Source organism: Chiloscyllium punctatum, chromosome 1, assembly GCF_047496795.1.
Source record: "Chiloscyllium punctatum isolate Juve2018m chromosome 1, sChiPun1.3, whole genome shotgun sequence".
In the NCBI taxonomy this organism is placed as follows: domain Eukaryota; kingdom Metazoa; phylum Chordata; class Chondrichthyes; order Orectolobiformes; family Hemiscylliidae; genus Chiloscyllium; species Chiloscyllium punctatum.
The window spans coordinates 43,752,650-43,774,755 of NC_092739.1; the positions used below are offsets into that span (position 1 = coordinate 43,752,650).

The window sequence follows — 22,106 nt, forward strand, 5'->3', positions numbered from 1 at the left end:
TAAGCGTTTCCAGACACAAAAAGTAACCCACCAAGTAACACTCAAAACCTAAACTCGCACCAACATATTGTAAAGACCATTGGAGGTTGGGGTGATGGGAGGTACAGGATATCTTAGGACACATCTTTCTAATGGATGCTCAAAATAAATTGAGATAAAGCACAGATGGTCACAGACTCGGTTCAAAGCTATGGCAGCTTGATGCTGAATGTAGTTCCCGGGGAAATGTTTGGCGGTGACACACTACCTGTGTCTGTTTTTTCATAAAAGCGAAAATCCTCTTTCGGTTAGTGAAGACAGGTACTAAAGTAGGTCTTTCGTAAAAGCAAATTGGCGTAAAGCAAATGTTTGATAAGCAGGGGATACCTGTATCCTCAAATTTACTGCTGAATCTATAGATGCCTTTGCATGTTTTGTTGCTGTTTTGAATGTGTATTGTCCATAAGCCTGTTTCCAGTGATTCTGTCCTAATAGTGGTCAGACTCCTGTGTATTCCCCAACCCATAATTCCACATTTCGTGATGGGTTCTTTTACTATTTTGGTCATTTAAAAATTTTGGTTTGCTCCATAAATGTCTCCATTGCTTTTACAGTACCAAAAGCAAACTCCTCAAAGTCTGTCCCTCTGGCCAAACTTTTCTCTTAATCCCTTTGTCTCTGATTTTGTGCTTGGTTTATGTATGACATTCAACAAAACAAGTGGGATAGTTTTCTTCAAGTTAAAGACCAGTTGTTCTATGTAGCAACTTTTCAGAAAGCTCAATTTTTAATTTCTCTTTGATTGGCACGGGAGGTAAAACAACAAAAAGACATGAAAACCAAAGATACTACATTAGAACGTGAAATTTACATAGTTTAATAACTATGTGATAAGTAATATGGAACATGTCCATGATATTTCTGCAATGGGAATTGGGGACATCATGCCCAGTGGTTTTTTCTGGGACCAGAGGGCTTCTGGTTGATTTGCTTGTAGCTGATGGAGGCAGGAATTACTTCTAATGGCCATTAAATCTCAGCCCAGATGAGTGGAGATGAGCTTGCCATTTTCTTCATTGTGATGGGGCCACTACTTCCACATAAAATTCTGGCCATGGTTTATGTGAAGAATTAGTCTTGGGTGAAGAATGAGGAAGTAATTGCCACTAATGTAGTTCTACCTTCCAGAAAGAAAGTGAGTTTGAGAGGAGGAAAGAGTAATGTGGAACAGAGCGAATGAAGTTTGAGAATATCTCAAGTTTAAGTTGACAGTGGTCTAAATTTGAATTTGTCTCATGTAGCCATACATCTTAAATATTGATGTGTAAGGTTATGAGTCTCTGGAGCAACCATGCAATGCTGCCGTGCAGCTGCACATTACTGAGCAGGGTGTAGATGAAATTAGAATACAGCAGAATGAGAGTGAGACATGAGAGCACATGGATATGAACACACAATGAAGGTAGGTTAGTCCTTAACAAATATAACCACAAGATCAGAGCCCAGTGAGTCTATAATTATCAAGATTAGCAGTATTTAGTATGAATGTACCCCTGTATTCTAAACAGTACAACTTTGCATCTGAGCCTGAAGCCAGTTCTCGACTTTGACATCTTCTCGACCTATCTGTCTTCAACTCAAACATCGTGAGTTCAGCCTCACTATAGAAGAGATTCCACTTTAGTGACGTCATGGTTCAGTGGAAATAGTATAATACAAATTGAAACTGCTATACATGGAAGTACGGATATAGGATGGCTAGAAGTAAATAAACTGTCTTGAACAGTAGTCACAATTGGTATTTGACTTCATAATGAGACTTAATGTAGTACTATCCAAATCTTTTGAAAGTTGTGGATTCAAATATTTTGTGTAGGGTTATAGTTCTACACTAAACAAGAATATTTTCTTTTGCATTTTGTATTTACACTTTTTACAGTTTTCCTGTAGAAATTCAGAATATACTCAATGTAAACTTGCTATGCATTTGATAGTTTCTTTAAGTTTGAGTTTTTGTATGCCTTATTGCAGTCAATGCAAAGCAAAAGTCCCATTCCAGTATTTTCAAGGGGAACTAGACAGGCATTTGGAAACTCGTATTTTTTGTTGTTGGAAGCCTCTGAGGATATAGAGTTTGGCAGTCAATTATGCAGCATATGTGACCATTCTGTAATTTTCAATCTGGCTCTGCTCTATTTCTTCCGCACTGTTTGTCACATCACAGTTCTTAAAGTGAAGATTACATGTCACTGGTATACACATCTGTTCTTTGTTAACTTTTCTGATGTTCCTTATTTGCAATCCAAACAATATTGTGTTGGCAATCTATTAATTTTGAAACAGAAATCTGATGTTAATTGTTAAATTTTGTAAAGTGCCTGTTTCACTTGGATGCATCCTTTTGATTTTATTTTAAGGACCATGATATCATCTAACTTTTCCCTCCTTATTCTTTTAGTTTTCTCAGGTCACGCATTTCCTGCAAAGAGCAAGAAGGCAGCCAAATTCTTCCCAGGCCTCTGCATATTGCCAAGAGAGGCCAAGCTATTTTGTGTTAGTACATTTTATAGATACATACCATACAGCACAGGGACCACATCTAAAATCCTCCCACTAATTTGCTCGTATTTCACATTGTTGCTGCAGAGCTTGTGGGACTTCTGGCCTTTTCAAATTTCCACTTTTCTGGGATTCAAATAGTATAATCCACCAAGTAAGAAAGTTACAAATACAGTTATATTTCTTGAATTTTAATGGCTTGAGGAGCTGTGCTGGATTATGTTTTCAAACTTGTGGCACTACTTCTGGCTGTTAGGCACATGTGAAACCTAGAGGATGAATATACAGTTTAACAGAGTGAAGTCATTGTAACTCCAGTTTGCACCTCAGAATAATGTTCAAAAATTTGCATTTTCAATTAGCTAGTGTTACTGGGATAGAGCACTGTAAATTGAGGCCTGCTATTGCTGTGCCAAAGATACACACTGTACCTCAACGTACCTACTTTCGGACCAAAATTGCTAGAAAGCATAGACCAGGGTTTCTGTACTGACAAAGAATTATTACTTATTACAAGCAACTCTACTCTAGCTATAGGTAAACATATATAAACCATTGGCATACAACATTACTAATTAAAACTCTAATTCCCTTGTAAACTCTCCTTACACAGACAAACACTCATACACAGACAGACAAACATAGAGTCATAGAGATGTACAGGATGTAAACAGACCCCTTGTTCCAACTTGTCCGTGCTGATCAGTTATCCTAACCTAATCTAATCCCATTTGCCAGCACTTGGCCCATATTCTGCTATTCATATACCCATCCAAATGCCTTTAAAATGTTGCAGTTGTACCAGCCTCCACCTTCCTCTGGCAACTTATTTCATACACACATCACCCTTTACATGAAAAAGTTGCCCCTTAGGTCCCTTTTAAATTTTTCCCCTCTCGCCCTAAACCTATGCCCTCTTCTTCTGGACTCCCCCACCCCAGGAAAAAGACCTTGTCTACTTACCCTATCTATACCCATCATGATTTTATAATCCTCAACAAGGTCACCCCTCCGCTTCCGACGCTCCAGGGAAAACAGCCCCAGCCTGTTCAGCCTCTCGCTGTAGCTCAGATCCTCCAACCCTGGCAACATTCTTGTAAATCTTTTCTGAACCCTTTCAAGTTTCACAACATCTTTCCGATATGAAAGAGACCATAATTGCACGCAACATTCCAACAGTGGCCTAACCAATGTCCTGTACAGCGCAACATGACCTCCCAACTCCTGTACTCCATACTCTGACCAATAAAGGAAAGCATACCAAACGCCGCCTTCACTATCCTATCTACCTGCGACTCCACTTTCAAGGAGCTATGAACCTGCACTCCAAGGTCTCGTTGTTCAGCAACACTCCCTACGACCTTCCCATTAAGTGTATAAGACCTGCTAAGATTTGCTTTCCCAAAATGCAGCACCTCGCATTTATATGAATTAAACTACATCTGCCACTTCTCAGCCCATTGGCCCATCTGGTCCAGATCCTGTTGTAAACTGAGGTAACCCTCTTCGCTGTCCACTACACCTCCAATTTTGGTGTCATCTGCAAACTTACTAATTGTACCTCTTATGCTTGCATCCAAATCATTTATGTAAATGACAAAAAAGTAGAGGGTCCATCACCGATCCTTGTGGCACTCCACTGGTCACAGGCCTCTAGTCTGAAAAAAAACCCTTCACCACCACCCTCCGTCTTCTACCTTTTGAGCCAGTTCTGTATTCAAATGGCTAGTTCTCCCTGTATTCCATGAGATCTAACCTTGCTAATCAGTCTCCCATGGGGAACCTTGTCGAACGCCTTACTGAAGTCCATATAGATCACATCTACTGCTCTGCCCTCATCAATCTTCTTTGTTACTTCTTCAAAAAACTCAATCAAGTTTGTGAGACATGATTTCCCACACACAAAGCCATGTTGACTATCTTGAATCAATCCTTGCCTTTCTAAATACATGTACATCCTGTCCCTCAGGATTCCCTCCAACAACTTGCCCACCACTGAGGTCAGGCTCACCGGTCTATAAGACCATAAGACCATAAGACATAGGAGTGGAAGTAAGGCCATTCGGCCCATCGAGTCCACTCCGCCATTCAATCATGGCTGATGCGCATTTCAGCTCCACTTGCCAGCGTTCTCCCCGTAGCCCTTAATTCCTCTAGACAACAAGAACCTATCAATCTCGGCCTTGAAGACATTTAGCGTCCCGGCTTCCACTGCACTCCGTGGCAATGAATTCCACAGGCCCACCACTCTCTGGCTGAAGAAATGTCTCCGCATTTCCATTCTGAAATGACCCCCTCTAATTCTAAGGCTGTGTCCACGGGTCCTAGTCTCCTCGCCTAACAGAAACAATTTTCTAGCATCCACCTTTTCAAAGCCATGTATTATTTTGTACGTCTCTATTAGATCTCCCCTTAATCTTCTAAACTCCAACGAATACAATCCCAGTATCCTCAGCCGTTCCTCATATGCTAGACCTGTCATTCCAGGGATCATCCGTGTGAATCTCCGCTGGACACGTTCCAGTGCCAGTATGTCCTTCCTGAGGTGTGGGGACCAAAACTGGACACAGTACTCCAAATGGGGCCTAACCAGAGCTTTATAAAGTCTTAGTAGTACATCTCTGCTTTTATATTCCAACCCTCTTGAGATAAGAGACAACATTGCATTCGCTTTCTTAATCACAGACTCAACCTGCATGTTTACCTTTAGAGAATCCTCGACTAGCACTCCCAGATCCCTTTGTGCTTTGGCTTTATTAAGTTTCTCACCATTTAGAAAGTAGTCCATTCCTATATTCTTTTTGCCAAAGTGCAAGACCTCGCACTTGCTCACGTTAAATTCCATCAGCCATTTCCTGGACCACTCTCCCAACCTGTCTAGATCCTTCTGTAGCCTCCCCACTTCCTCAGTACTACCTGCCTGTCTACCTAACTTTGTATCATCGGCAAACTTCGCTAGAATGCCCCCGGTTCCCTCATCCAAATCATTAATATATAATGCGAACAGCTGTGGCCCCAGCACCGAACCCTGCGGGACACCGCTCGTCACCGGTTGCCATTCTGAAAAAGAACCTTTTATCCCAACTCTCTGCCTTCTGTTAGATAGCCAATCCTCAATCCATCCCAGCAGCTCACCTCGAACACCATGGGCCCTCACCTTGCTCAGCAGTCTCCCGTGTGGCACCTTATCAAAGGCCTTTTGAAAGTCCAGATAGACCACATCCACTGGGTTCCCCTGGTCTAACCTACTTGTTACCTCTTCAAAAAATTCCAACAGGTTTGTCAGGCATGACCTCCCTTTACTAAATCCATGTTGACTTGTTCTAATCAGACTCTGCTCTTCCAAGAATTTAGAAACCTCATCCTTAATGATGGATTCTAGAATTTTACCAACAACCGAGGTTAAGCTGATTGGCCTATAATTTTCCATCTTTTGCCTTGATCCTTTCTTGAACAAGGGGGTTACTACAGCCATCTTCCAATCGTCCGGGACCTTTCCTGACTCCAGTGACTCTTGAAAGATCTCAACCAATGCCTCTGCTATTTCCTCAGCAACCTCTCTCAGAACTCTAGGGTGTATCCCATCGGGGCCAGGAGATTTATCAATTTTAAGACTTTTTAACTTTTCTAGCACTATCTCTTTCGTAATGGCAACCATACTCAACTCAGCCCCGTGACACCCTTTAATTTTTGGGATATTACTCCTGTCTTCCACTGTGAAAACTGACGCAAAGTACTTGTTAAGTTCTCCTGCTATTTCCTTATCTCCCATCACTAGGCTCCCTGCATCAGTTTGAAGTGGCCCAATGTCTACTTTTGCCTGTCGTTTGTTTCTTATGTACTGAAAGAAACTTTTACTATTATTTCTAATATTACTGGCTAGCCTACCTTCATATTTGATCCTCTCATTTCTTATTACACTCTTTGTTATCCTCTGTTTGCTTTTGTATCCTTCCCAATCTTCTGATTTCCCACTGTTCTTAGCCACTTTATAGGATCTCTCTTTTTCTTTAATACATTTCCTGACTTCCTTTGTCAGCCAAGGTTGTCTAATCCCTCCCCGGTTAATCTTTCTTTTCTTGGGAATGAACCTCTGTACAGTGTCCTCAATTATACCTACAAACTCCTGCCATTTTTGCTCTAGTGTCTTCCCGGTTAGTTTCCTGGCTTGTCTTTACCGCCCTTCTTAAACAGTGGCACCACATTTGTCAACCTCCAGTCTTCCGGCACCTCACCTATGACTATCGATGATACAAATATCTCAGCAAGAGGCCCAGCAATCACTTCTCTAGCTTCCCACAGAGTTCTCTGGTACACTTGATCAGGCCCTGGGGATTTATCCATCTTTAACCGTTTCAAGACATCCAGCACTTCCTCATATGTAATCTGGACATCTTGCAAGATGTCACCATCTATTTCCCTAAAGTCTATATCTTCCATATCCTTTTCCACAGTAAATACTGATGCAAAATATTCATTTAGTATCCCCCCCATTACCTGCGGCTCTACACAAAGGCCACCTTGCTCATCTTTGAGGGGTTGAAAAATGTGGTGCTGGAAAAACACAGCAGGCCAGGCAGCATCCAAGGAGCAGGAGAATCGACGTTTCGGTCATAAGACCTTCTTCAGGAAAGAAATTCCTGAAATTCGGATGCTGCCTGGCCTGCTGTGTTTTTCTAGCACCACATTTTTCAACTCTGGTACTCCAGCATCTGGCGTCCTCACTTTCTCCGAGCTCATCTTTGAGGTGGCCCTATTCTCTCCCTAGTTACCCTTTTGTCCTTAATGTATTTGTAAAAACCCTTTGGATTCTCCTTAAACCTATTTGCCAAAGCTATCTCATGTCCCCTTTTTGCTGTCCTGATTTCCTTCTTAAGTATACTCCTACTGCCTTTATACTATTCTAAGGATTCACTCGATCTATCCTCTCTCTGCCTGGCATATGCTTCCTTCTTTTTCTTAACCAAACCCTCAATTTCTTTAGTCATCCAGCATTCCCTATACCTACCAGCCTTCCCTTTCACCCTAACAGGAATATACTTTCTCTGGATTCTCGTTATCTCATTCCTGAAGGCTTCCCATTTTCCAGCTGTTCCTTTACTTACGAGCAGCTGCCCCCAATCAGTTTTTGAAAGTTCTTGCCTAGTACTGTCAAAATTGGCCTTTCTCCAATTTAGAACTTCAACGTTTAGATCTGGTCTATCCTTTTCCATCACTATTTTAAATCTAATAGAATTATGATCGCTCGCCCCAAAGTGCTCCCCCACTGACATCTCACTTACCTGCCCTACCTTATTTCCCAGGAGGAGGTCAAGTTTTGCACCTTCTCTCATCTGTACATCCACATACTGAATCAGGAAATTTTCTTGTACACACTTAACAAATTCCTATCCATCTAAACCCTTAACATTATGGGAGTCCCAGCCTATATTTGGAAAGCTAAAATTCCCTCCCATAACCACCCTATTATTCTTATATAGCTGAGATGTTCTTACAAAATTTCTTTCTCAATTTCCCTCTGATTATTAGGGGGTCTATAATACAATCCCAATAAGGTGATCCTCCCTTTCTTATTTCTCAGTTCTACCCAGATAACCTCCCTGGATGTATTTCCAGGAATATCCTCCCTCAGCACAGCCGTAATGCTATCCTTATCAAAAATGCCACTCCCCCTCCTATCTTGCCTCCCTTTCTATCCCTCCTGTAGCATTTGTATCCTGGAACATTAAACTGCCAGTCCTGCCCATCCCTGAGCCATGTTTCTGTAATTGCTATGATATCCCTGTCCCATGTTCCTAATCATGCCCTGAGTTCATCTGCCTTCCCTGTTAGTCCCCTTGCATTGAAATAAATGCAGTTTAATTTATTAGTCCTACCTGCCCTGACTGTTTGACTCATTTCTGTTTTCAACTATACCAGTCTCAGATTGAAGTCTTTCCTCGCTAACTCCCTGGGCTCCCCACCTCCCACCTCCCCCCACCTTACTAATTTAACTCTTCCGAGCAGCTGTAGCAAATCTCCCTGCCAGTGTATTAGTCCCCTTCCAATTTAGTTGCAATCCGTCCTTCTTGTACAGGTCACTTCTACCCCAAAAGAGATTTCAAAATGTGAATCCTTCTCACATACACCAGTTCTTCAGCCTTGCATTCCTCTGCTCTATCCTCCTATTCCTGCCCTCACTAGCTTGTAGCACTGGGGGTAATCCAGATATTACTACTCTCGACCTCCTTTTTAAATTTCTGCCTAACTCTCTGTAATCTCCCTTCAGAATCTCAACCTTTTCCCTTCCTATGTCATTGGTTCCAATATGGACAATGACCTCTTGCTGAACCCTCTTCCCCCTTGAGGACATTCTGCACCCTCTCTGAGACACCTTTTATCCTGGCACCAGGGAAGCAACACACCATTCTTATGTTTTGCTGGTGGCCACAGAAACATTTGTCTGTATCTTGCATTAGAGAGGCCCCTAACACAATTGATCTTTTGGAACCCGACGTACCCCTCAGTGCATCAGAGCCAGTCTCAATACCAGAAACTTGGCTGTTCGTGCTACGTTCCCCTGTGAATCGATCACCCCCTATATTTTCCAGAACAACAAACCTGTTTGAAATGGGGATAGCCACAGAAGACTCCTGTACTATCTGCCTACCTCTCTTACCTTTCCTGGAGTTAACCCATCTATGTGACTGTATCTGAGACTTTTCCCCCCTTTCCTCTAACTGCCATCCATCGCATACCATTACTGTTGCAAATTCCTCATTGCCTCTAACGGTCTCTCCGACCGATCCATTCAATCTGATCGGATTCGCAACCAACAGCATTTATTGCAGATATAATCTGCAGTAACCCTTAAACTGTCTTTAAACTCCCACATCTGACATGAAACACTTATCACTCTACTAAATGCCATTTTTGCTCCTTCACGATCTACAGACCCAGAAAATAATACTGTCCTATTCCTCTAAACACAGTGCTCCTGGTTAAATTAATAGTCATGGCTTATATTTTAAGTTTTTTTTAAATAGATATTTTTAGTTGAAATTTAACATTTTTACAAGTTTACAAAAATAAACAAAACTCTCAAATACAAACATTGATATACAATTAAATCAAATATACAATAGCCAAAATTTAACAAAAGAAAAAAAATACCGAAAAAGAAAAAAAAACAAAACTCAACTTTCTACTCATCTAACCTACAACTAACCAGAGTGTATATTTAAGTCTCTTACATGCTCGGAATGTATTAACATCAAATGTAATAAAACCCGTATTCATGCGGGATTCCTCTCCGAAGGGGCCCCGGACCACTCAGGTTTGTAATCTCAATTAAATAAAAGCCCTTGTTAGGATAGCCGAAATATCTGTATTTATGTAATTCAAGAAGGGCTGTCATATTTTATAAAATAATTCGGTCTTTCGGTGCACCATAATTGTAAGGAAGTCAAGGGGAATACATTCCATAATTAATCTGTGCCAATTTGAAAGTCCGGGGGGCCCTCAGCATCCAGTTCACCAAAATATTTTTCCTTGCACAGAAAGAGAGAATAGAAAATAGTCTTTTCCTGTACATGTCCAGGGAGGGAAAGTTCGAAAAGCCCAAAAGGAGAGATACAGGGTCCACTTTAATTTCCGTTCCTAAAATTTCTGTTAGGGTACTTGCGACTTTAGTCCAATATCTACGGATCTTATGACAGGTCCATAGGCAATGTACAAGAGTGCCCACCTCTATTTTGCATTTGGGACACATTGGAGATGCTCCTGCCTTAAATTTTGCCAATCGAACCGGTGCTATATCTTCAGCTGGATAGCCTGGGTTCTGTTACAGATGGTAATACTTCTAGCATTTTCCCAAATATCATTCCACGTTTCTATAGAGATTTCTGGTCCCAAATCCTGATCCCATGTTTTAAGCAGATTGTCCATATCTCCCGATACTTCATCATGTAGTAAATGATAAATAGTACTGACGGAGGATACTCCCACTGGTCGTAGGACATTACATTCTGTATCTGATTTATAAAGACTATCTAATAACGTATCTTCTTCTGTATATAATCTCGAATTTGGAAGTATTGAAAGAGGTCTCCATTAGGTAATCCAAATTTCTGACGCAACTGTTCAAAAGACATCAGGACCCCATCTTTAAATAGGTCCCCTAGACATGAGATACCCCTGGATCCCCAGAGTTTAAAAGTGGCATCTGTAAACCCCGGTTGGAATCCCCATGCTCCCACTATCGGTGCATAGGGGAATGTTTTATATGAATTACCCTCATTTTGCCCCATTATATTCCAAGCCTTAATTGTGTTTAGTATTATAGGGTTTTTACAGTGATCTGTAATGATTTTCCTCTTGTCTGAAAATAAGAGGTTAATAAGTGGGTATTTTACTTGAGAGGCCTCGATGTCCAACCAGATTGATTGTGGATCAGACAAGACCCAATCAGCTATGTAACTTAATAGGGAACTTCCCAGATTTTAGGAAATATCAGTTAAGTCCAGTCCTCCTCTTGTCTGTGGAACCTGTAGCTTCTTCAGCTTAATGAGGGGCCGTCTATGATTCTAGATAAAGGAACCCAGCCAGTCATATAATTTACCTAGAGCCATCCTCGGCAGCATCACCGGAAGCATTCTCATAGGATATAGGAGACGGGGCAGAACATTCATTTTAATTAGTGCTATTCTACCCAACCAGAAAATTGGAAGGTCTCCCCATCGCTGGAGGTCCTGCCTTATCCTTTCCAGTAAATGCACAAAATTAGCCTTATACAACTGACCAAATACTGGAGTAATAAAAATGCCTAAATATAAGAAGCCCTCCAGGGACCAACGAAAGGGAAAAAGGGATCCGTCCACTAAGTGGGGTGTCATAGCAAGGCCACCCATTGGCATAGCCTCCGATTTTGAATAATTAATTTTATAGCCTGAGAATGCACTAAATGTATTAATAACTTGGATTAGGCGAGGTCAGAGGATTACTGAGGAATAAAAGAACATAATCTCCATAAAGGGTAATTTTATGTTTACCTGTACCAATCCTCGTGGCCGTACTATTAGGATCAGCTCGTATAGCTTCTGCTAGAGGTTCAATTATTAGCATAAATAACAATGGCGAGAGAGGACATCCCTGACGGCAGCCCCTACCCACACTGAAGCTATCCGAACCTAATCCATTGGTAACCACAACTACTTTGGGATCACTATACAATGTTGAGATCCATTTGGTAAACACCTGTCCAACGCCAAACCTTTCCAATGTGTAAAACAAATATGACAATTCAACCCTATCAAATGCCTTTTCCGCGTCTAATGAAACTACTATTCCTGGTATCTTTCCCTGATGACAGGCTTGAATCATATTCAAAACCCTTCTAATATTATTGGATGATCTATGGCCCTTAATAAACCCCGTCTGATCCTCCTTTATAATATGTGGCAGTACCCTTTCTAGTCTCAGTGCTAAAGTTTTAGAAAGGATTTTAAAATCTACATTTAGCAAGGATATTGGTCTATATGACATACAATCTTCTGGATCCTTTCCTTTTTTAAGGATAAGAGAGATATTTGCCTCTTTCAGCGAAGGCAGGAGACAGCCCTGACTATATGCATAGTTATACATGTCCATAAGTGGACCAGCCAATATTTCTGTAAATTCTTTATAGAATTCAGCTTGAAAACCATCTGGGCCCGGTGCCTTACCGCTCTGAAGTTGCCTAATTGCATCAAGTATTTCTTGGACTGTTAGAGGAGCATTTAGGACCGATAGCTGTTCCGGAGTTAGGCCCGGAAAGGTCAAATTTTTAAAAAATGACTGCATCCTCCTAGTCCTATCTTCACAATCCTGCGATTTATATAGCTCAGAATAAAATTCTCTAAAGATCGCATTAATCTTTTTATGATCATGAGTCAAAATACCCGTACTTTCCTTGATAGACGTAATAGTCTGAGGGGCCTTTTTTTTCTTTGCAAGAAATGCTAAGTATCTACCCGGTTTGTCACCATATTCATATAACCTTTGTTTTGCAAATAATATTTCCCTCTTAGCCGTTTGAGTAAGCATAGTGTTTAGAGCTGTCCTAAGAGCCGTAATCCTTTGCAATTTAATAATAGCAGGTCTATCAGTGTATGCTGTTTCAGCTGCTTTTAAGCGAGCTTCGAGCAGACGCTGTTGTTCTCCCTTCAATTTTTTCTGGGTCGCTGAGTAGGAGATGATCAAACCTCGCGTGTAAGCTTTGATGGTCTCCCACATCATTGATGGGTTGCTAGCTGTACCTGAATTAATTTCTAAAAAAGTTTAAAATTCTTGAGAGAAGTACTTTACAAATTTACTATCTTTCATTAGGAAGGGGTCCATACGCCAATGCCGAGGGGATGTCCTATTGTTCCTCGCCTTAGTTTCTATATATACAGCACCGTGGTCGGAAATTGCTATACTACCTATTTTACAGGATGATATGGAGTTTAAAAAAATCGAGGGGGCAAAAAACATATCAATTCTGGTATGGCATTTATGTGGATTGGAATAAAAAGAAAAATCTCCGCCCTGTGGATGAAGACATCTCCATACATCATCTAATCCTAATTCTTAGTTCAGATCCACCAATTGTCTAGATCTGGGAAATACTCCTACAGTACTCTTGGGAATCCTATCTATTTCCGGATCCATAATACAATTAAAGTCTCCCCCTATAATTGTATGACGGGTGCCAAAAGCCATCAATTTTGAAAAAGCTTCCGTTATAAATTTAAAGGGGTGTGCCGGGGGGCAGTACAAATTTAAAATCCCATATTCCTCTCCATTTATGAGGGCTTTGATCAAAATATATTGTCCAGGTTCGAATTTTATCTGATTTAGGATTTTGAAAGGGAAATTCTTCCGAACAAGAATAACAACTCCCCTGCTTTTTGAGCGATAAGAAGGAAAAAAGGCCTGATCAAATCCACCCTGTCGTATATTTTCTTCCTTTTGACTGGCGAATTACTCCCCTTGACATTCCAGGTGCATCACTTAACCGACTGATCAACCATAATCATCTGGGCAAATCCCAGACCCCTCTGGAGGGGAAACCCTATCTAGAACATCCCGAGCATAGAGCATATAAAATTTACAAAAATAAAGGCTCTCTAATACACTCACAACAGTATAATAAAAAAACTATTTCTAAATTTAAAAAAATATAAAATGTACCTAAGTGGAGATTTTCCCCCTTGTTCCCAGGGGGTGTCACTTCCTCTCCAAAAGTCCATCATATCCTCTCCCAACCAATGCCCCACCCTTGACCCAGGCACTCCTCAATAAAATGAGGAGAATTCAGATATAATACAAAGCTAGAGTTAACAGTGAGCACCCTACCCCCGCCCACACCAACACCTGGATATATTTGGTAATGTTAATACCATATATAAATATATAACTATAAAATTACAACCTCAACAAATAATTTAAATATAATAATACAAAATAACAAGGGAGAAACAACCCTGCTCCTAAAGACAGAGGTAAAATAGAATAAGGTAACCACCTCCCCTCCACCAACATTAACCAAACGCCCCAGCTTATATATATCTATATACACACACACACACATACATATAAATACATCCCACATATATGCATCAAATAATAAAAGAAAACAACCCGGGGGGGGGGGGGGGGGGTTGGTTACACGACAAGCTTGAGGTTGGTTACACGACAAGCTTCCTCCTCAGAACTTATCTTTCTGCCTTCCAAGTATTCAACCTTTCTTTTGCAGAGGTCACCACATGGAGAGCTCTGATTTCCCTGCCGCACTCTAGGCATTTCTATGCAACTCTGGCTAAATAACCTATTGCCTCCCCTAAAGTAAGCCAATACATACCTCTTACGTTAAAGGCCCTCCTCTCCCCTTGCCAAACTTTCAATGCAAATGCTATGCATGGAATCTATGCCTTGAAGAACAACTTTATTGTAGAATTATAGAATCCCGACAATGTGAATGCTGGCCACCTGGCCCATCAAGTCCATACCGACCATTCAAAGAGCATCTTACCTCGACCCACTCCGTACCCTATCCCTTTAACTCTGCAATTTCCATTGCTAACATCCACCTAACATCCCTGGACACTGGGCAATTTAGCATGGCCAGTACAACTATCCTACGCATCTTTGAACTGTGGGAGGAAACTGGGGCACCTGGGGGAAACCAATGCAGCGATAGGGAGAATGTGCAAACTCCACACCATTAACAAATTGAAGGCAAAACCCAGACTATACTGGAAATTTGAAGACTTTATTTTTAAGTGGAATTGAACCAGCAGTACTAACCTCTGCAACACTATGCCAACGCAACTTTAGTCTCCATTTGATGAATTGCCACCCCTTACAGTGATGTATAGGGCCCAGCCCCTGGGTTAATTATCACCTCATTCCTTAACATTACTTGAACTATATACTGCACTCTGATTCCTGTCTCGTAATTTCACAAGAGATAACTCCATAAATGGTGAACTTCCAGCATCTCTCGAAGCAAAATAACTCCTAAAGGTGGATGAGTGTTCCTTACAAACATTATCTGTAATAAATTCAATTTCCACACTTTTTTTTAAATGGTGCAAAATTCTTGTTTACAATAATGTATGAGACAGTCATGAACAGTACATTTGCATGATAATACGTGTGTTATAAATGCCTGGTGTACTGACTATAGTTACATTAGAGACCATCTTGAATATCAGGATGATCTAGGGTTGCAGTGCTTTATAGCTATCCTGTGATACCTGTTTTTCTAAACAACCTGTTCAGAGATATTTTACACGCCGCTGGAGAAGGTGGGACTTGAACCCGGGTCTCTGTGGTCACATGGGTTAGGGAAATATAGGCTACATCTTGACTGCTTTATCTTGCAGTCCTCATAAATTCATAATAATCTAATTTTGGACTCAAATACTGAGTCTTTTTGAATATATTTCTCAGCTCACAATGTGTTGTGCAACATACACTGTTCGCTCCATATAGATTGTGGTGCAGTGTCAAATGATGGCACTCAGAATACTGTTGTATGCAAATGTCGGAACACTCAGTTCCTAAAACATACTGGAATGACATAACAATATAACAGCTGCATTGCTTGCACAGTTGATAAACTTAGCAACATATTCATAATGTCACTTGGGACATGAAAACATGGGACCAGATGCAAGTGAACAGGAGAATAAAAAGGAGCTCGGGATATTAAAGATAGTACTTTGTGCATTTCTTTCACTCGCTTCAGTTGTGGGATGATTTAAATATTTACAGCATTTGTCCAAACTACTCATTTCATATTTATCTATAGAAAATCTTCATTCAAGGTAAAATTTCATGGTAAGATGGTTGCAACTAATGACAGCTGTACTTGCATTTGCTTAGAATTTATATTCACAATTTGCAAGACACAATTGTTAACTCATATCTAATACAGGTCTGTCGTCAGAAGACTTTACACATGGCAGTTACCCTTTGACCACATAAAAAAGTATTCAAATCTGAATCTTGATCCCTGGAACATTGGGGAATTGTGACACAAATAATCTCATCCCTTTAAGAGATTTAATTACACTATTTTTGATGTTGCTATTTAATCTGAAATGCTTTACAAAGGACTTGAGCCAAAAGTTTGTCCATTGTTCTCAAGACAACATACATCTGACTACAAACACTCAGAAAAACAAATAAATATTGCAAATCCACAAATCAGACAGTATCTGAAACAATTCAACTAACAATTCAGGTGTGGCCCTTCTACCTAGAACAAAATGTTCTTGATGTGTTTACCTGAATAGATTACAAATGTTTATACAGGGAATAAAACAGTTTAACAGATGAAGCAGGCACACATTCACTTGGCAGCATAAAGATATTCTGGGAGAAGGTTTGCTTTCATACCCCCACTTCAAACAGTGATGCACAGATTTCTATCAATTCCTCCTTCAGAGGGAGACTATGAGGCCAGTATCCATTATGGGTTCCTCGTTGATAGTACTGCCAAGTATTGAGGTACCCTGCATTGTACCATCCACTGAGCAGATTTAACCCTCCACTCCCTGATGGGTTGTGTGGGAGGGTGGGGTGGGGGAGAAGGTTAATGAGAGAAAGAAAATAGAAAGGTGGAGGAGGAATTGGAAAGAGGGGACATCATAAGAATACCAGGCAGGAAAACATACTTCCTGATTGCCTCAAGTCAATTTCATATTCCATTTAGGCTAGATGCAACAATTGTGTTGTATTCTATCTCTGTCAGGAAATCTTTAAGAGACAGAGTATGTCAGTGTGCCTTCAAGAGATATGGCATTATCACCTGTGACTTAAGGATATAAAAATCTCATACTCCATCTTTTAACTTGGATCACTTGAATCATGACATGTTAATGGAAGTACACTGCTGTTTGTAATTGATTAACTTAATGTAAGGCCAGACACTGAAGTACCACTGAATATAATATTTGTTCATTTTAGTGAACCGTAAGAAATATCTGTTGGATCTTTCATTACCACATTAGCCACTTATTGCAACTTGTATTGCAGGAATAACATTAGCATCACCACATCAGGTAAAGTTAACATGCTGAAGGAAAATCTTCGAGGAGAAAGTGAGGACTGCAGATGCTGGAGATCAGAGCTGAAAATGTGTTGCTGGAAAAACGCAGCAGGTCAGGCAGCATCCAAGGAACAGGAGAATCGACGTTTCGGGCATAAGCCCTTCTGAAGAACGTCGATTCTCCTGTTCCTTGGATGCTGCCTGACCTCCTGTGCTTTTCCAGCAACACATTTTCATGCTGAAGGAAAAACCAAGATTATACTGGAACTTTTAAGACAACTTATTTTTGATGTTAAGGTGGTAAGTGGGTTTGAGATCAGTTGACCATGATGTAATTGATTGGCACAATAAACATTAGCAGCTGAATGGCTCACTTTGGTTTCTGTATCTGAATGGCCATTTCCATCACCACATGTTGAGAGGTTTGCAATATATTTTCCGCAGAACATTATAAAGTGATATTCAGTTCACTTTGCCAAGTGAATTAGAAGATTTTATTTCCATGTAATGTGCTGTAGCTTGTTGGGAAGACTAGAGATTATGTATGTATTGAAGCAAAATTGTAACACCCATGATATTTTAATTTAGTTTTGGATCGAGTAACGTACATTGGTACTATTGCTCCCCAAGACTCCTTGACATATTTGCTGGGTGCCTACATCGATTTGCACGTTAATAAATTTTGTCTCAAGATCTCACTGACTGAAAGGCTTGTTAGGTACTCCCTCGAGCTCTCCCATAAATGAATCATAAGCGATGGTGCCCTTAATATGCAAAGCAGCCCTAAGGGCTCATGTAAGCTGAAAATAAACATTAGCTGTTTAATTAAAACTACATTTTTATTCCTTCTTACTTTTGCAGTCACATAATGAAGATTTACGAAACTTGAATCTTGCCGGTCATGTTGGATTTGACAGTCTTCCAGATCAGTTGGTCAACAAGTCAACAACACAAGGATTTTGCTTTAACATTCTTTGTGTCGGTGAGTAAAATATGAAAGCACTAAAGAAGGAGCTTTAACCTAGAGATTCTCATGTCGACTAAATATCACGAGAGAAACACGCAGTTGTTAGTTAAGGAGTAAAAGTCAGTCATGAAGTTAGGAGAGCCTCTTTCTCTGATCGTGAATGAATTGTCCTTTTGAGTTTTTTTTAATGTCTACTTAAACTACGGTTGCATCTGCCAGTTTAACTCGTTTCCAAAAGATAGGAAATTAACAGTAGAGCACATTTTTGGTACTATATTGAAGTGTCAGCCTTGCTGGGAAAGGGGCGAATGTGGAACGCAGGATTGTCATTGCAAGTAATCTTATAACAGAGTGCACTTAGTGATGTGCACTTGAATAATGATGGATGAGTTTGAACAATGAAGTTAATTAAAGGGGGTCAGTGCGAGTAAATACTCACTAGACCTTCATCTGTGTTTCTATTGAGGAGCAGCACTCTCGATTTGTGTACAGGAATTCACAGGCTGCTTAGTAGTGATTTTATGACTACATTATGCCTCTCATTACCTTCTGGGAACTCGGAATCAGGCCTAACATTCACAGTATTTGCTACTGACTGGTTTGATTTATTTATGTTCTCCCTCCCTAAAATGCCTGTATGGAAATCACATTTTGAAAGTTAATTCTGTGTTTTAAGTTTACTCAGTGAATTGTTTTGGATTAAATGCAAAATCTTAAAAATTTATTCATGCAATGTGGGCACTGGATGGACAAGCATTTATTGCTCATCCCTAGGGCCCTTGAGAAAGTGGTGGTGATCTGATTTACTGAACTGCCAGATTTCTGCAGCATTTACCAAAAATCCAGATGGATGGGCCAAAAAGTCCTAAAAATACTTCACCCACTAAGTCCTGGGATGCAACTGTGTTCTAATGTGGTCTGTTTGTCTAATGTTACTTGCATGCATAAGCGTTTCTACCTGAGGAGGTTATAAACACTGCCTGTTTCATAGTGGAATTTTTTTTATTTGGAGGGGGTTGATGGAGTAGACTTTGGAATGGATTGAACAACTCACATAGTTTAATACCTGCCCCCTGCACTCATTTTCACTTTTCAACCCCATCAAAGATTTGACTGCATGCTACTGCATTGGAACATTTCTAGGGTGACATATTAAGAGCCTTTGAAACCTAACCTCAAACCCAAGCAATTAGATATATTTAAGTGCAAGTTTTGGGTCAGTAAAGTGCCCAGATTCTTGATCACAAATACACCTAGGAGAAAGTGAAACCTGGAGATCAGAGTCGAAAAGTGTGGTGCAGGAAAAGCACAGCCAGTCAGGCAGCATCCGAGGAGCTGGAGAGTTGACATTTTGACCATGACCACTTCATCCTGATGAAAGAGCTCGTGCTCATAATGTCGGCTCTCCTGCTCCTTAGATGCAGCCTGACTGGCTGTGCTTTGCCAGCACCACACTTTTTGACTCTCAAATAAACCAGTCCACTGTTAAACTTAATGGATTTTGCACTGGAAATCAAGCCCTGCTATTCCCAGTGTCGTAAAAGGTAAAGATTTTATAAATGTACAGAGAACTTCCCAAACTATACAGAACCAATTATAAGAATAAGTTTCAATCATAATAGATAGATTATTGAATTAATTAAAGAAGCCTGGTGGATATTTGTACAAAAGAAAAGTTGACTATTTTGATAATTGTTTCAACAAATCTATATACTGTGTGCAACTGGAGTAGTGGTGCTTGATTACCAGAGTACTCCTCCTATCACGGTCATAACAAGACAGTATATTGAAGGAAGCTTCCTTTTGGCAAGGGGTCTCGAACCAGAGCATGCCAGTATAAAACGAGTTTAGAAAAAACTTCATGCTGTTCGGTTATTTTTCTTGAGGTTCTTACACAACTTGATGCAATTGCAAGACACCAACTTCTGTGAACAGCCAAACTTTATTAAGCAAGTACAAACTTTTGGAGGAACCCTTAACACAGTTTGCAGGATCGTGTCAAGAGAAGTCTCTGAACATGGGGACAGTTCTACTTTGTAGAGGATTTTACATCACCATCAGTAATGCCCACAAGACCACCCCCGCCACTTCCCCATAGTCACATGCCATTCAAGACAATGCAGGAGATGGCTATGTAAGTTGATTCTGAATTATAGGAGATGGCTATGTAAATTGTTTCTGAATTGCAGGAGTTAGTGACTTAAGTTTTTTACATTCTACCTGCAAGACAGAAAAACACCTCCTCCCACCCTGCCTCCTGTAAAAATGTTATCCCTTATTCCCAATTCCTCCGCCCCACTGCATCTGCTCCCAGGAGGACCAGTTCCACCACAGAACACACCAGATAGCCTCCTCCTTTAAAGACTGCAACTTCCCATCCCACGTGGTTGATGATGCTTTCTCATCTACTTCCCGTCCCTCTAACCATAACAAGGACAGAACCTCCTCTGACCCTCACTTTCCACCCCACCAACTTCCATATACATCGCATCATCCTCGTCATTTCTGCCACCTACAAATGGACTGCACCACCAGAGATATATTTCCCTCCCCACCCTTGTCCACTTTCCGTAAAGACCATTCCCTCTGCGATTGCCTCATCAGGTCCATGCCCACCGCCAACAACCCACCCTCCCCCTCCCGGCCCCTTCCCATGCCACCGCAGGAATTGCGAAATCTGCACCCACACCTCCCTCCTCACCTCTGTCCAAGGCCCCAAAGGAGCATTCCACATCCATCAAAGTTTCACCCTGCACTTCAACACATGTCATTTGTTGAATCCATTGCTCCCAATCCGGTGTCCTTTACACTGGGGAGAGAAAACACCTACTCGCAGAGTGCTTCAGAGAACATCTCTGGGACACCCGCACCACCAACCCCACCGCCCTGTGACGGAACACTTTAACTGTCCCTCCCACTCAGCCAAGGTCCTGGGCCGCCTCCATTGCCACTCCCTAACCACCTGATGCCTGGAGGAAGAAAGCCTCATCTTCTGCCTAAGGACCTTCCAACCCCATGGCATCAATATGGATTTCACCAGTTTCCTCATTTTCCCTCCCCCCAACCTTATCCAAGCTCCAACCTTCCAGCTCAGCACTGCCCTCATAACCTGTCCTACTTGTCCAGCTTCCTTCCAACCTATTTGCTCATATCACCATTACCCTCACTTCCATCCACCTAGCTATTCCCACGTCCCCATTTATCTCTCCACCCCCGAGGCTCCCAGCCTCAATCCTGATGAGGGGCTTTTGCCAGAAACGTCAATTTTCCTGCTCCTCGGCCTGCTGTGTTTTTCCAGCACCACACTCTTGACTGTAATCTCTAGCACCACACTCTTGACTCTAATCTCCAGCATCTGTTGTCCTCACTTTTACTTAGAGAAACATACCACCCTCCCCTGGGATATCCAATTTCTTACAGGTTGTCAGAACAAATGAACCCTTTAAAATCTCAATGCAATGAATGTTTAGGTACTGCAGTAAACCCTGAGGAATGGGCAAAGGAGGGGAACTAGCTGAGTTACTGTTCCAGAGAGCTGGTATAAATGTGGTGGTTTAATAGTCTTCTCCTATGCTCTAAACTTTCAATGATTCTGTATCCACATCGTTACACTGGAACTTTTAGCCTGGCTATCTGTCTTTGGGTATTGACAGATATTTGGGTTTTGATGGTACCATATGAAAGAAGGTATATTGCTGTGTTATAATCTTTCAGTGCCTTATCCAACATTGTAGTGGGAGCAATGTTGCCACAAAAGCTTGCAGTAGTTTACACAGGCAGCTCACCATCACTTCAGGGCACCCCAGAGTTGGACAAGAACTGTAGCCATGGCTGCACGGGCCATGTTCTGAGATCATTTCAAAACCACAACAAATAGGAACAGGGCCTTTTGGCCCCTTGAGCCTGTTCCGCTATTCAATAGGATCATGGCTGATCCTACATTCCTCACATCCACTTCTCTCCATTTTTCCCTTAACCGTTGATTCCCCTGCTGATCAAGAATCTGTCTCTGTCAGTCTTAAATATACACAAGGACTATACCCT

At 41.1% G+C, this 22,106-nt stretch overlaps 1 protein-coding gene across 11 annotated transcripts in view; it reads left to right on the forward strand.

The window, feature by feature from the left end:
* LOC140457064 (septin-11) overlaps positions 1-22,106 on the forward strand; it is a 128,254-nt gene that overhangs the window by 58,475 nt on the left and 47,673 nt on the right. For all 11 annotated transcript variants that reach the window (XR_011953328.1, XM_072551069.1, XM_072551375.1 and 8 more), the window contains one exon: positions 17,957-18,077. Coding sequence is in view for 10 of the 11 variants with exons in the window: in XM_072551069.1 (XP_072407170.1) it covers positions 17,957-18,077 (121 nt within the window). In the remaining variant the exon portion in view is untranslated. The remainder of the gene's footprint in view (positions 1-17,956; positions 18,078-22,106) is intronic.